The sequence below is a fragment of the Globicephala melas genome, chromosome 4 (assembly GCF_963455315.2).
Source record: "Globicephala melas chromosome 4, mGloMel1.2, whole genome shotgun sequence".
Lineage (NCBI taxonomy): Eukaryota > Metazoa > Chordata > Mammalia > Artiodactyla > Delphinidae > Globicephala > Globicephala melas.
Window position 1 is genome coordinate 8,556,038 of NC_083317.1, and position 14,427 is coordinate 8,570,464.

Below are 14,427 nucleotides of genomic sequence, written 5' to 3' on the forward strand. Positions count from 1 at the left end.
TGCACTGCCCTGGCCGCTGGTATGTTCTTTTGTAAACTGGCTACTTTTGAGAAACATGTCCTGTTAATCTCCAAGAAGGTTAGATTTCTCCCGGGATCTAGCCCTCTTCTTGTCTATGGAGACCAAATTTATCTCACAGGCTTGTAAAGACTGGGTCACAGCACAGAGCAAGAGGTTCACAAAGCAGCCCTAGGAGCAGCAGAGAGCCCCAGCTGCCTGCAAAGAGAGAAAGGTGGGAGGGGGACTCCAGGGAGCTCTCCTTACGCAGGTGACTCTTCTCTGGGATTTAGTGGTCCCCGCAGGACATTTGCACAAACCTCGTCTACAGTCTGAGCAGTAGTTAGGTCTGGGTGAAACAGGAACACACCCCGCTGAGCTAACCCTCAATCCCCACCTTCTACCCCCTGCCTGGGATTGTCCCAAGGAGCAGGCAGGAGTCTGCTGGGCCCGCGGCAGCTGGTGGCACCCCCACAGAGGACCTCTGCTTGCCTGCCGCCAAGAGGAGCTGGCTGTGTGCCGAGCCCTGCGGTAGGCAATTGCCATGGCCTATGTTCCTGTCTTACAGATGAAGAAACTGAGTCCTGGACGGTTTTTGCTATTTGCCCTGGGGTGGTGAGTGGCGTTTCTGTCCCTGAGCCTGTGATTTTCCACCACCGCTTCCCACACTTCGAAAACTGGCATGGGAAGAAAACCAATAGTGTTCCATGTTCATTTCTGGGTGGAGTAGAAAGTAATCTTATAAAATAAATATAGCTGGGGGTTCTCAGTACATAGGAAAATCAGTTTGCTTCCCTTTTGGGGAGCAAACGGGGCCAGGATTTTTATGGAGGGTGGCCGAACACCCAGTTTCCTCTGCCCTTTATACTGTCCCTGGTGCCCACGAGGCACACCGGCTCAGTTGCCCAGCTTTCGGCCACCCTCGTGAAGCGCTCTCAGTGAGGGCAGGAAAGCACAGCCATTCCCACTTAGAAGCAGAAAAAAAGGGAAAGTTTGCCCACAGTGTGAGGGTTCTTTTTCCATCTGCCACCCACCGACAGCGCTGTGCACAGCCCTGCCCCCTTCCCTCGTGCAAACATGACCCACCTTCGTAGTTTGGCACGAGGCTGTGCCGAGCAGGGTTCACCGGCGGCTCGGAAAGGCTTTTAGCTGGAGACTGGCTGCCCGGCACTAGGGGGTTGGCATAGTGCCACTGGCACTCGCCGCTGGCCGGCAGCGTGCTCAGCAGAAAGCGTGCCACCTCGCACGGGGATCCTTGGGGCTGCCCGAACTTGGCCGGCAACATTGGCTTTTTGCTGCTGAAGACGTGAGAGTCCAGAGGGAAGTGTCCGTAATGGTAGGAGAAGGGCAGGCTGTAGGACGGGGCGTACAGAAGGTCGCCGCCTTCTGAATGGAGCTGCTGTTCTGGGGGAACGGGGGTGTGGACGGGGGGGCTGGCTCTCCAGCTTCCGAGCTGGCCGCATTCCAGTTTGTCCATTTGGAACGAGCTGTATTGCTGCCGAGCGAAGAAGACGGATGAAGGGCTCACCGAGGGGCCGGCGGCAACCGCTCTCCAATCCTACAGTGCCCGCCCCATCCCAGGGCTGGGCCCACCCCGGCCACCAGCACGCGGTCCCACCGGGGACAGGTGCCCAGGAGACAGCACCCCGGGGACCCACCCTCTGGGTGGAAAGAGATCTCCTCACCCCAAGTGACAACACACCAGATACATGCAGCCACTCGCGCCTTTTGAGAGCTTGCAGAAGACTTTAAGAGACAGGTAAGGTTTCCATTAAAATCAAGTGCTATGGAAACACGAGGCACCAGTGTTCTGAGCCACGTTTACATGGATTCTAGCAGCTGATCAGCCTCCCCAGTGGAGTCTGTTTCCTAGACCTGACTCATCCCCCTGGATGGTAGCTCTGCCTGCCTTCCCCAGGCCGCGTCTCCACCCTGTGGGCGGGACATCCCAGGGAAACTCCCGGGCTGGGAGAGCCCTGAGTGCGATCAGAGGTGCCCAGGTGCCCCGAGCCCCTGCAGGTGGTGTGTGTTACCTGTGGGGGGTAAGGGTTTGTTCTCAGCTTTGTCTTCATCTTCATGTTTTTGGGTTTAGCTAATTTCCTAGTTTCTTGTGAGGTAGACAAGGCGGTCCTCCAGGAGTCCTGGGACTTGGACGTGGACACCTGGTCCAGGGACAACTGCAGTTCCTTGTATTCGATGTCCCTGAGGAACAAGAGAGGGGGACAGGTCATGTCCACGGGCTGTGAGGAAGGGTGGGCTCCGGGACTGTCCCCAGGGCGAGTTCATTCGAGAAGCTCCACTGTGTCGTTTCCACTAAGTGGATGGGGCTGGGATTCGAGGGACGGCCCACCCTCGTTATAAAAGCCACCCCACAGCCTCGATCTCAGAGCCCCCGGGAGATGCCGAGTGATGTCAGTGTTCTTTGGCAGGAAGAGAAGGAGCGCAGCATGGCTCTCTCCCACCGCGTGAGCCCCACGCACGTTTCCTGCGGACACCATTCGCCACTAGGCAGGGTGTCAGGGCACAAAGGAAAGGACAGAAATGCTACTGATCAGTGTAAGTGTCTGTGGCCCAGCTGCTTCCCTGTTTAGCACCAGGGAGGTGTGAGTGGCGACCCTTGGCGGTCCAGGAGCCTGGCTTCCAGCCTTGTCCACTTCCACACCAGGGGCCCATTCCTGCCCTAAAGAGCCAACTCGGCACCATCAGATTCTCAGGAGGGGAAGTTGCCCTAGCCCTAGCCCACGTGGGCCTGTTTGCTCAGGTAGAATCATTAAGGGACTAAAATGCTTTCTCCCGTACAGTTTTGCTAAAATCACTCTAGCCCTAAAAAAAAACACCACCTACCTCTCACCCCGCCCCAAACCCCCAGGAACCTGGCACTCACTCTGTGAAAGCACGGAGAGCCTAAAACCTCACTGCATTAGAGAGGACCCTGTTCAGGGTGGGGCTGGGTGCAAAGTGATTTAACACGTAATAGCCACGTTGGGCGGAGAGGAACATATGGTCCCAGGTAGACTTAGGTCCTGTTGCTTCTACTGGTCTTAACTGCGACTGAACTTAACGTTCTGGAGTTTTAAAGGCGCTAAATATTCACTATCATTTACAACAGGCTACGTAGGAAGACAAGGAAAAAATGGGAGATAGCCCCTGTCTCAAATGGCAGAAGCAGCAGGACGACCTAAACGTCTGTGGCCCCAAAGAGTATAAATTTGTATTCCTGGTCCAGGATATGCACCCCCTTTCCATCCTGTTCAAGATGGGGGGCATCGCCCGCCCGCCCTCTGCCCACTCACCCCCCTCACCCGGGGCCGTCCGATCCCATCCTCAGCCTCGGGGCACACCCGGCCCTCAGTGCTGATACAGGAATCCTTCAGCCCTTCCCAGACAACCAGATTGTTCAGTAAAACAAAACAGGAGACAAATGAACAGTTCCAGAAAGACAGAGGGAGAGAGAGATGGTGCTTCTGGGAGCGATCTGATGAGGGCCGGGGGAGAAGGAGAGAGCAAGGAGAGAAACAAATGCATCTGACTTACGTGAGGACATAATTGACACTCACGATGCAGTGGGGCCGGGACGAGCGGCTGTTGTGCACGACGGTGGCGCAGCTCTGCACCCACACCCAGCCGCCAAGCTTGGACAGCAACCGGTAGTACTTGGTGGTGACCTGGCCCTTCACCAGCACTGCAAGCACAAGGTGACATGAGTCCTGGGGAATGATTAGGCGGCCCTTCACCCGCCTTGGAGGAGGCTGCCCCCGCAGCTGACCTACAGCCCAGGTTCTGGACCTTTCTGGGGTCAAGGACACCTTTGAGAACTTGACTAAGGGAGTGGGATTTCTCCACAGGAAGATGCACACGTGCGTGTGCGTGCTCACACGCACGGGCACACACGCAAGATTTTTGCCTACGATTTCACGGGGTCCACGGAGCAACTTCTCCCCTCCCCTGTGAAGAACTCGAATTTAATTGTCACTGCTTTCACTGGGAGAAGCAATTAGTCCCCAGACAACATTGGCACCTGGCAGAGTGATAATACTGGTTTTGTTTTTTAGTTTCCAAAATGCCATAATTACGTTATAATCCCCCAAACTCATAATAGGTGGAAGGAAGGGTGTGTGTGTGTGATGTAGTTATTTAAACCCAATAGTAAGTTAAGTGCATTCAACGGAGTGTCACATTGTTGCTGATTTTTGCTGTTCCCCAGAACATGTGTGTACTCACAGTGAAACTGTTTGTTACTCTATTGCCATTTATACTTCTTCCCATTAACCCTAGTTCTCCCTGGGCCCACGAATTTCCTATGATGCTCACGTAGGAGAGACCTCTACCTGGCTGTGTAATTTCTGAAAGCTGGACCTGTAGGCCCATCTTCTATGCAGGGCTACAAACTCTGGACCTCTAGGCAGCCCACTTCCAAAGCCTCCAGGGGCACCTAAACTGCACTGATTCCCCTCAGGGCCTTCGGGAGAGCAGGGGGCGTGCTGTGGGGAGGAAGGTGAATTGGTGAGGTCCTTCTGGATCCACAGCTCATACCCATTGACACACCGATTTCATATCTAGGAGTTACTCCTATGGGAATTATGAGTAATGCAAAGAAAGACTCAAGGGCAAAGAGATTCCCTGAAGTCCTGCTTCTAATTCAGGAGAAAAGGAAGGAGAGACTTACCTGTCTAATAATAAGGAAGAGGGTATATAAGTGATGGGATACCAAGCAGTCACTAACACGATGACTGATAAGAATTTGTAATATGACGGGGAATACATATGACACAACGTTAAATGAAGGAAAGACAAGACTCAACTGCATAACGTATAATCCTAATATGAAAACGTGTGCGCGTGTGTGCGCGCGCGCGCACACACACACACACACACACACACACACATATACACGCCCAACTAACTATGTGATCTTGGACAAGTTGCTAACTCCCTGTGCCTCGGTTTCCCCAACTATAACAGGAAGATAATCACAGTCCCTACACCATCGGTTGCTGTGAGGGTTAGAGCGTTCGTGTGAAGATTTAGAACAGTGGCAGACTTGCGCGAAGGACTCGACATACTAGCTCTCGTTTATCAGACTGATGAAATTACAGGTAGTTTTCATTTTCTTTTCTTGATTTTCTGAATTTCCAACAAGGAGGGGGTATTCGTTTTATAATCAGAATGAAATTTTAGTTAATTTTCACATGGGTAAGCAGTCTGTCTGGGGGTGGGAAGTGGAAATACAACGTCTATGAGGCCCCACACCCCCTAGGGATGAAGCCAGGGTCAAACGTGTAACCACCGTCCAGCCCAGACGCCGAGGCCGGGCTCTGGAACAGCGCAGGACCTGCTGTTTTCTTCCCAGGCTTACCATCGGCATGTCCCTGGACTCAGCTGGCAGAAGTAAGGTCATGCTGAAGAGTGTAGCCCATGCTGGTAGGAAAGCGCCTCTACAGTGCTTCTTTTCCTTGTGAGGACTGCTTTTTTAACAACGAAATACAAGGTTCCTATTTCCAGCCCATTTTCGCATACACTGCCTCATTTACTCCCCTGCACACACCCGTGGCAGGCGGGCATCACCAGGAAAACAGAGCTCGAGGACATGGCTGGGGCCCAAGCCACGTCCTCTGACTCCCATTTCTCAGGGGCCATTGTGTGAGGAGGGAGCAGCGGCCTCTCGAAGTTTCTGTGTAGCTACTTATGGGGGTGGGTGTGGGCCAATGTTTAGGGGAGACTCGGTTAACCAATTTGCTTATGGCCCCGCAAAGAGAGGCAACATGATCAAACTGAGGTTCCCATCTGTGGCTTTCCCGAGATGTCATTCTTTCTTCAACAGAAACACCTGTTAATCTCTTTGGCTTTGATCTCAAGGACCTCCATTCCTTGCAGTGTTTGTAAGGCCCCTGGGACTATGACATTATACTTTTCCTTTTTCTTATACTTCCCCTTATTTCTTACAATATTCCTAAAATCTCTCCATAGTCATCTTAAGCTGAATGCAATGACTATTGGAATAGTTATCCCAAATATTTTATATGAGGATTCGAATGGCAGGATTTGCAGAGATTTTATTAGCGCTGACCCTCCCTGAGTCTTCTACGATGAAGCTTTAGATACAGAGCCCAAACAAACATAGATGTAGTTTTTTGTTTGTTTTTTTGTTTTGCGGTACGCGGGCCTCTCACCGTTGCGGCCTCTCCCGTTGCGGAGCACAGGTTCCGGACGCGCAGGCTCAGCGGCCATGGCTCACGGGCCCAGCCGCTCCGCGGCATGTGGGATCTTCCCGGACTGGGACACAAACCCGTGTCCCCTGTATCGGCAGGCGGACTCTCAACCACTGCGCCACCAGGGAAGCCCGATGTAGTTTTTTTTTAATTTTTTGGTTTTTCTTTTTGCTTCTCTGTGACCCATGGCAATAATGAGCATATCAATTCAAGGTGAAATCCTAGACACTTAGTCACAACATGCTTCGGTTTGCTCTAGCTCCTCATCCCATCTGTTGTATTTAATAATCTGTCTGAAGGATCCCAGGCCAGAGTGCTAAGAAGCAAGGCCCTGCTTACGGTAGTTAGCGGTGCATGGGGGCAGGGAGGAGATGCCCCCTAAGCTGTCAGCTCCTGCATGCAGAGGCCCTGCCCTTGCACCTTCCTCTGGGATGCAGCATCTCGGACATCCAGATGAGAGCCAGTGGTCACAGTTTACCGAGGCCACTCTGGAATGGAACGTCTACTTCCACAAATACACTATCCTAAAAATAGATGGCCTTCCTGGTTCTTCCAGAATTCCTCCTGGTTCCAGAATCTTTCCTGGAGGCATAGCCACGTCAACGAGCTGGTCTCTGGAAGGAAAGTAAACTTTGGCCTCAAGCATAATATCCATTTCTGTTTTGAATTTTAAGAGCTGAAAAGGACACCAAAAATGCCTGTCGTGGGTTGAATGGTGTCCCCCCAAAAGACATGTTCTAGATTCTAACCCCCAGAACATGCAAATGTGACCATATTTGGGAAAACGGTCTTTGTAGATGTAATTAAGGATCTCAAGTTGCTATCATTCTAATAACAAGTGTCCCTATAAGAGACAGAAAAGGAGAAGACACAGACACACAGAAGGAGATGGAGGCAGAGACCGGGGTTTGTGGCCACAAGCCAAGGACCACTGGCAGTCACCAGAAGCTGGAGGAATCAGGAAGGCTCGTCTCCCAGAAGCCCCATAGGAGGCATGACCCTGCCGACACGCTGACCTCCGGGACTGTGAGACAGTACACCGCTGCTGTTTCACGCCACTCAGCTTGTGGTATTCGGTTACGGCCGCCACAGGAAACTAACCACCCCTGTGGGGAAGATGTAAGTGCAGTCCCCGTGCTCTTCCTGGCTCTCGTCTCTGCCAGCAGAGCCTCAGGGAGAGCACAGTCAGCGAGACTGGAGACAAGCCACGTGGTCCTTTGGGGAGCGGGTCTCGGTGTCCTTGACCCCCCATGCCCCTGCTCTACACCTGGGGCTGGAGGGAGTTTGGTCACTGAGACCTGGAAAGCCCGGGGGGGAAGAACTTCCAGGGAGCTGCATTGTGCAACATCTGCAAAGTGACACTGACCACAGAAGATGGGTTCAGCCAGACCCATCAAGCCACACCTATAAATGTCCAAACTGCTCCCAGGGAGCAGGACAGCGTGTGGATCGCACTGTGCTTTCTATTATCGATTATTTCCCATTTCATTGCTCATGGCTCCCCCTTAATGCACAGGCTCCCTGCACCTTCGTCAGGAAGACAAAGCTGCTTCTACCTCCAGACTCTTTTAGAGGGGAGCATCTAGAAAGGATCTGCATATGAATTAAACTCCATCATCCCTTTCCAGTCCAGAGGCAAGAGAGGCCAGTGGCGGAAGCCAGCCTCCCTGTGATGTCAATCAAAACTCCTCACGGTAGATTGGAAACTTCTTTCAACTGTATTTTCTATTTGAAGACCTTTGTCCCTGTTCCACAGTTGTGCTACAGAGTGGTTGCAAGCTGACATCCCATGGACTGCATGTGTCCACAGATGTGCTTTGTTGGTGGCATAGTGTTGCTGTTACCCAGAATGCCTTTGGCTGGGTCATGTGTTCTCCAGTTTGCCACAAGCTCCACCACTCCATGTTGCCCCATCTGCACCCACTCATACATTCATGTTACATGTCCGGCCCCATAAACATTTGGGTTTGTGGCCCCTGTACGTCATTTAAAGTGCGTTTTCCATGGGTCTACACCAGCCATCCTATAATTTTGTTGTAACAGTTATTGCTTGAAATATTCAGGCTCCAAAGCCTTTCTGTGACATTGAAATGTTTTCATAGTTGGACACAGCCTGTGTTCTCTTTGGCATTTGGGCTTGGCCCACTCTGGACAGGGTCCTACCTAGAGAACTAGGTGAAATTCATAACTACTTCGGATGAACAGCCATGCAGACATCATGGTTCTTCTAAAACACTGTTGTCCACAAGAATCCTGCCTGGTGTCCCTGACACATCTTCAAGTTTACAGATATTGATCCCCGCCCCGCCTGTGCACCAGGCTGCCCCCTGCCCACCCTGAGGACCTGCACGTCAAGCCCCCCATATACAAGAGTCTCCCAAATGCTTTGCAAAGGGAGCAGGGAGGCAGGGAGGCAGGCCCCTGCTGGGAGGACCTTCCCAAGGCCACGGGACAGGGCTGCTAGGGCCTCCCCTCAGCCACCAGGAGGCAGTGAGCCGGGAACGAGCTAGGAGGGTCCAAGACATTCCCTAGAGGATCCCCTAGAGGATTTCCGCACAGAAGGTTCTGGGGAAAGCCCTGGCACAGACTCACTTGGAGAGCTCAGCTGGGAATGCCCAGGACCACACTGACCAGAGGCGGAGGTGCCGGGGCCATCCCAGCCCCCATCTAGCTGGGCCCTGGAAGCCTGTGCTCCCCCAGACCACAAGGGCCAGCCCCGCTCCTGTTCACGCGGCTGACTTTCTGGAAGGCGTTGATTCCCTGTCTTGCGGGGCTGAGATTTCTTCAGACCTCGTGGACGCGGGCTGCCGCTTAAGATAATGTTTTGAAGAATGTGTGGAAACCATATGGCTGACCACGGTCCTGCAGAACCATCACTTGTTACGTCCAATAAGGCCTCTAGCAGAGCCCTTCGCCTGGCTCCTGGGTTTCGGACACCGGTGTGGAGAAAGCGTGGCCCGGGCAAACCGGACAGTGAGCTTCCTGGGGTCCTGGGTGTCGGCAACTGTTCGTTTTCTTCCTGAGCCGAGTTACCTGATCAATTGCCAAGACAGTCGGTCTGTACGTTTCACAGGACCAGGAGGCTCCCTGGGGGCCTTGGAGACCTGAGGGGCCCAGCGGGTGGGTCACCGTGGCCGCCTTAGGCTGTGGTACATGGAGGGGAAGCAGTCGACGCCGAGTGGGTGCCCAGGCCCCGGGGGCAGCCCCCAGGCCAGCTCCAGCTGTGGTAGGATTGAAGGACTCGAGGTCCAGTCGCCAGGGGCCGCTGTGGGGACCCGAGGGGAGCCTGCAGGGCGGGAGGCTCGGCCGGGCCCCTGAGCCACCAGAGCAGCCGGCGACAGGACCGAAAAGTCACCTTGTGAAGGGACGCGTCCCACCTTCTCGGTCCCCTCACCTGCCCTCCCCAAGCCGAGATGTCCAGCTAAGCTGTGGGGACGGGACCGTGCCCACCACTCAGGCGAGGCTGAATTATGTCCTCTCCTCAAATTCACATGTTCGCATCCCAACCCCAGGACCTCAGGAAACGGCTGCGTCTGGAGACGGGGCCTTCAAAGAGGTGATCAGGTGAAATGCAGCCACATGGGTGGGCCCTGACCCAGTATGACTGTGTCCTTAGAAGAAGAGGAGAATGCGACCCAGACACACACGGAAGGGAGAGCACGTGAGGACACAGGCCGGGCGTCTACACGGCAAGGAGAGCAAAGAAACCAGCCCTGCTGACCTCTTGACCTTAAGCCCCGTCTGCAGCGTTTCGTTCCGCAGCCTGCGCTGACTGGCAGACCGCACAGCACGTGGGCAGCATGAGGGAAAGCACTGCCCGCAACCAAGAGGCCAGCCCCGCCTGGGCACCGAGCCAGGGGTGGAAACAGAACCGGACAGGGTGCGGGGCTCGCCTCAGCCCTCACGGGGCGGGAGCTTCAGTGTGGACGACACTCCGGCCAGCCAGCAGGGGCCCTGCACAGTGGGAGCAACAGGCCCCCAGAGAGGGGACAGCCGCGTGTGCAAGGACAGGCGAGGGGCAGCCTGTGGAGGGACGGTGCCTCACAGAGCCAGGGAGGGGACGAAGCTGAGGACACGCAGTGAAGAGGTGGACCTTCACTCGGGACTGGCCACCTCACACCCCTCCCCCCACCATGGACGCCCCAGAAACTTCCAGAGGCCCCACCTCCCGCCCAGGCTCCCCCCACCTGGCCTCAGGCCCCCCAATCTGGCTTCAGGCCCCCCTCCCCGCTGAGGCCCCATCTCCACGCTGAGTCCCCACATCCACCCTGAGGCCTCACATCCACCCTGAGGCCCCATCTCCATCCTGAGGCCCCATCTCCACCCTGAGTCCCCACCTCCACCCTGAGTCCCCACCTCCACCCTGAGGCCCCATCTCCACCCTGAGGCCCCATCTCCACCCTGAGGCCCCACCTCCACCCTGAGGCCCCACTTCCCCCCGAGGCTGCTCTTTGGCCGAGCCCCTGGCAGATAAGGGGTATAACACCCGAAGAGCAGCCTCAGCCAATGCCTGGAGTGTATAAATACCCCCACTCCCTCTCTCCTCAGTGCCACAGCTGAGGCAGGTGTCCTGCCTGGCCTGCGAGGGTCCCCGGCGGATTGGGGACCGGTGGCCTGTGGCAGCAGCCGCCGGACACGCCCGTTCGATGGCTCCCTCCCTTCCGCACCTCTTCCCATTCGCTGCCCCTGCTTCAGCCACTGTCCAAATAAACCACTGCCCTTGAACCTCAGACTCAGCTCCTGTGTTTCAAGGAAATTAAAGATATGCCAAGCAGCCCTGGGCGGGGAGAGGCAGGAACGGGAAGCCCGGGAAGGAGAGCGAGGCCGCAGGGACCACCGGACAGAGAGATTTCAAAGTCTCCCGAACAGCACGCCCTGAAGACCCGCCTCCAAACACCTGCCCTGGTTGCAGACTGTCTTCCCTTTCCTCGTCCAGCTCTGGAGGCGAAGTAACGTTCTGGGAAGCGTGTCGGCTGCCCTGAGGGACGTCTGGAGACGGTTCCAAGGCTGGAGCCGAGGCTGAGCTCCAGGAGACCCACTCCCACCCGACGCGTGGGTAGAGGCCCCAGCTGTTTCCGGCTGTCACTCGGCTTTCGTGGACATGGGGCGGGGCAGGGAAGCTGGTGGAGGGGAGACGGGTGGGATCCGAGGCCACGGCCGCCATCCCCCGGCCTCGCTGCCCTGTGCTCTGCACCTGCTGCCCCCGCGGTGGTTTCTCGGCCACGGTGAAGGTCAGAGTCACAGCACAGTAGCAATCATTGCCTAGACTGCTGTTTTCTGTTTTCTTTGATTCACCAGTTCTAGCTCATCTGGCAAAGCCGTGCTCCCTCTGGCGTGTAAACCCTCTGCCTTTTCTGCGTGTCCCTTGGAAGCCCGTGTACGCCTTCCCTCTCAGGGACCTTGCGATAATCGCAAAGTCTGGAAAGCCCCAATTCCAAAGGAAGTGAGGCGAATTCATCACGTAAATCACAGGAGACCTCTCGAATAAACCCCCCTGGTAGGTTTAGGAAGTCGGATGAGCTCAGGAAGACGGGGGCCCCTGGTGGACAAGTTGAAGACCCATCATGTGGTCAGGACCACTGAAGGCCTGAGCACCCAATGGCCTGTCCCACCCACAGACAGGCCTCTCCTCCTCCCAGCCTCACCTGGCCCACCTGGCCCAGCGCCCCTCTGGTTCCTATGCGAAAAGCATCTGGTCCATGTCGGGGACACGGCAGCCTCCCACTGGCCACCACCATGGGCTTCATTACATTTCCAAAACACAAGTTGAATCTGTTCCCCCTGAAAAACCCTGTGCTCCTCTGTTAGCCATGCAATGCGAGAGATGAAAAGTATTTGAAACAAAGGTATTTGAAACAAAGACTAGTTCCGTGAGCTTCCTTTCTCTGCGTTTACAGGCTATTTTCCCACAGTGCAGCCCTGCTTTGAAAAATAACTCTCCCTTCGTGTAATTCAAGGGTTTGCTTTCAACTCCTGTGCTGGAGAGAGAGGCTCACCGTGCTCCTGCTTCAGGGGACGGGGCTGGGACCCCCAGGGCTGGGGCTTTTCCTCGGACACCCTGACAGTGGCAGGGAGGTGTGGAGCTGTGAACCCTCCCATTTGCTCCCCTGCCCGCGCCCCCCCCCCATGCCTGTCCTTCCCTCTAGACTGTTCCGTGGTGCACAGCCTCCAGCAGGTGCCTCTTCCACCCCCCTTACTCCAGAGCACACGTTCCCAGCGGCTCCCCTCTACCGCCCGCCCTGCCTTTCAGGTCTCCCGAAGACCTAATTCTGTAATTGACACTTCCTGCCCCGTTCCGTTTACACAAGGAAGACTTCTAGCTCCCGTATCAGCGACGTGCCCTACGGAGCCCTTGTAAACAATAGGCAGCCGCTTCCTACCAAGCTGGGCTTCGAGAAGGTCAGGGATGTCTACATGAGATCGTGATTTGGCCATTTTTTTAAAAAAGACATAAAAAGCTGCTCACAACTCCACGTATTTGCATGCACGGGGGCTTTTCCATGCTGTTGTGAATTACAAGGAGCAGAAAAAAGCTGATGGCGTCTGCCCAGCCAACCTCCTGGTTGTCACAGGTTTCTGCCCTTAGTGACTCGCGAGGAGAGCGATACCCTAGTAACTGCCGGGCTAACTGGGTCCCAGTTGTCACCAAACGGCCAGGCAGATGGCGTGGCCGAGAAGCGAGCAGCCCCGGAACCCGTCGCCCAGCTGCAACCAACACCAGCATCTTGTCCTCTGATGCCTCTTAGTCAACACACAGCGAGAAGGAGGACGTGCCACCCGGGCCACATTGCAGAAGATCTGGCTCCCCCAGCCCCCCGTACCCCATTAACAAGCACCCCTGGACCGGCCATTAGCATGGTGGGGCTGGGCGGCGGGAAGATGAGCTATTCTACTGCATCCCAGTTATTTGCTGCCTCGATTTGGTTCTACAAGAAAAGTGTTACTTCTTTCACCATTTCAGTGACGAGCGCCTCCACCCTCCCATCTAGATGTTCCCCAAACTTCCTCTGTTGACAAATGGAATACTGTTGGTTTTCTCTTTCTACGTGGACTTCTCCCATCCTAGAAACCTGTGGTGTCCCTGAGCTTCCCAACCAATGATGCACAGCGGTTGGAGGCCGAATTCACTGGATTCAGCTCCCAGCTATGTCACCTCCTTGCTGTGTGACCATAGGCACGTGGCTTAACCTCTCTGAACCTCGGCATCCTCAACAACAAAGGGATGATCGTGAACATGAGAACCTCCCTTACTTGTTTGGTAATGGATTTAATCACTTAAACAAACAAGTGCCGGACATTAGTAAGGGCCCTGTAAGTATCAGTTCTTCTACTGCTGTTGTCGTTATCCACAACTGCTATCCAGACGTCATAGAGAAATTTAGGTTCCAAATCCATAATCTATTGAATAGAATCCAGCAACTTCCACATCATCCCACACCTGCCAGGGTTTCACTGGACAGTTGAGAAGTGACAGTGAGTGCCTGTGCTGAAAGCAAGGGCTACCTGGAGACAGACTTGATGTTTAAGATTCGTGGGTACATGATGGGTAGTCATGGCATCACACAAGGGACGCTGCCCCCACTCTGTCCTCGGCGCTCCCTCCCAGGCTGCCAGGGCTCCTGGCCAGGGTGAGCACAGTACTCACAGAGGTGGTGCGCATATCGCAGGTGGAAGACATCGCAGCCGTGCACGTGATGGTACAGGGTCTTCTCGATCAGGTCCTGTGGCTCGTACCCAGTCAGCTCGGTCACCCTGGGGGAGGGCAGTGGCTCCGTGAATTACAATGCCCTGCAGATTGCGTTTCATTTAAACTAACATTGGTTTTTCCAACTAATCAAGTGCTAAAAGGCTTGGGGGTGGGTGGAGAGAGTGTTGATTTTGGAAACTGAGAATGATCTTTTTTTTTACAAGAAAGTCTATGAGCTCCAGCCCAGTGCACGACACAGCACTCGTCATGAGCAGGAATGTCCTTCTGAAGCCACTGGCTGGAAGCTTTGGGATGGCTCAAAACGGTCAATACCTTTTCAAGGTGAAGCCTATCAGAGGATGCTTAAGAGTGGACTTGATACTGATACTGGGAGGAGCTACCAAGGTGAGACAGAGCTCACTCTTTGGGGTTTTTGGGGGGGAAAGTCCGGTGTGAAAGTTTTAAAAATTATTCTGGTAAAATATACATGACATAAAATTTACCATTTTAACCATTTTAAAGTGTACAATTCAC

General features: G+C 54.6%; 1 protein-coding gene across 1 annotated transcript in view; it reads right to left on the bottom strand.

The window, feature by feature from the left end:
* SIM2 (SIM bHLH transcription factor 2) overlaps nt 1-14,427 on the bottom strand; it is a 44,501-nt gene that overhangs the window by 1,579 nt on the left and 28,495 nt on the right. Inside the window, exons 7-10 of the mRNA XM_030880868.2 lie at nt 13,852-13,958; nt 3,532-3,679; nt 2,031-2,199; nt 1,084-1,492 (exon numbers count right to left, since the gene is read on the bottom strand). Coding sequence (XP_030736728.1) covers nt 1,084-1,492; nt 2,031-2,199; nt 3,532-3,679; nt 13,852-13,958 — 833 coding nt within the window. The remainder of the gene's footprint in view (nt 1-1,083; nt 1,493-2,030; nt 2,200-3,531; nt 3,680-13,851; nt 13,959-14,427) is intronic.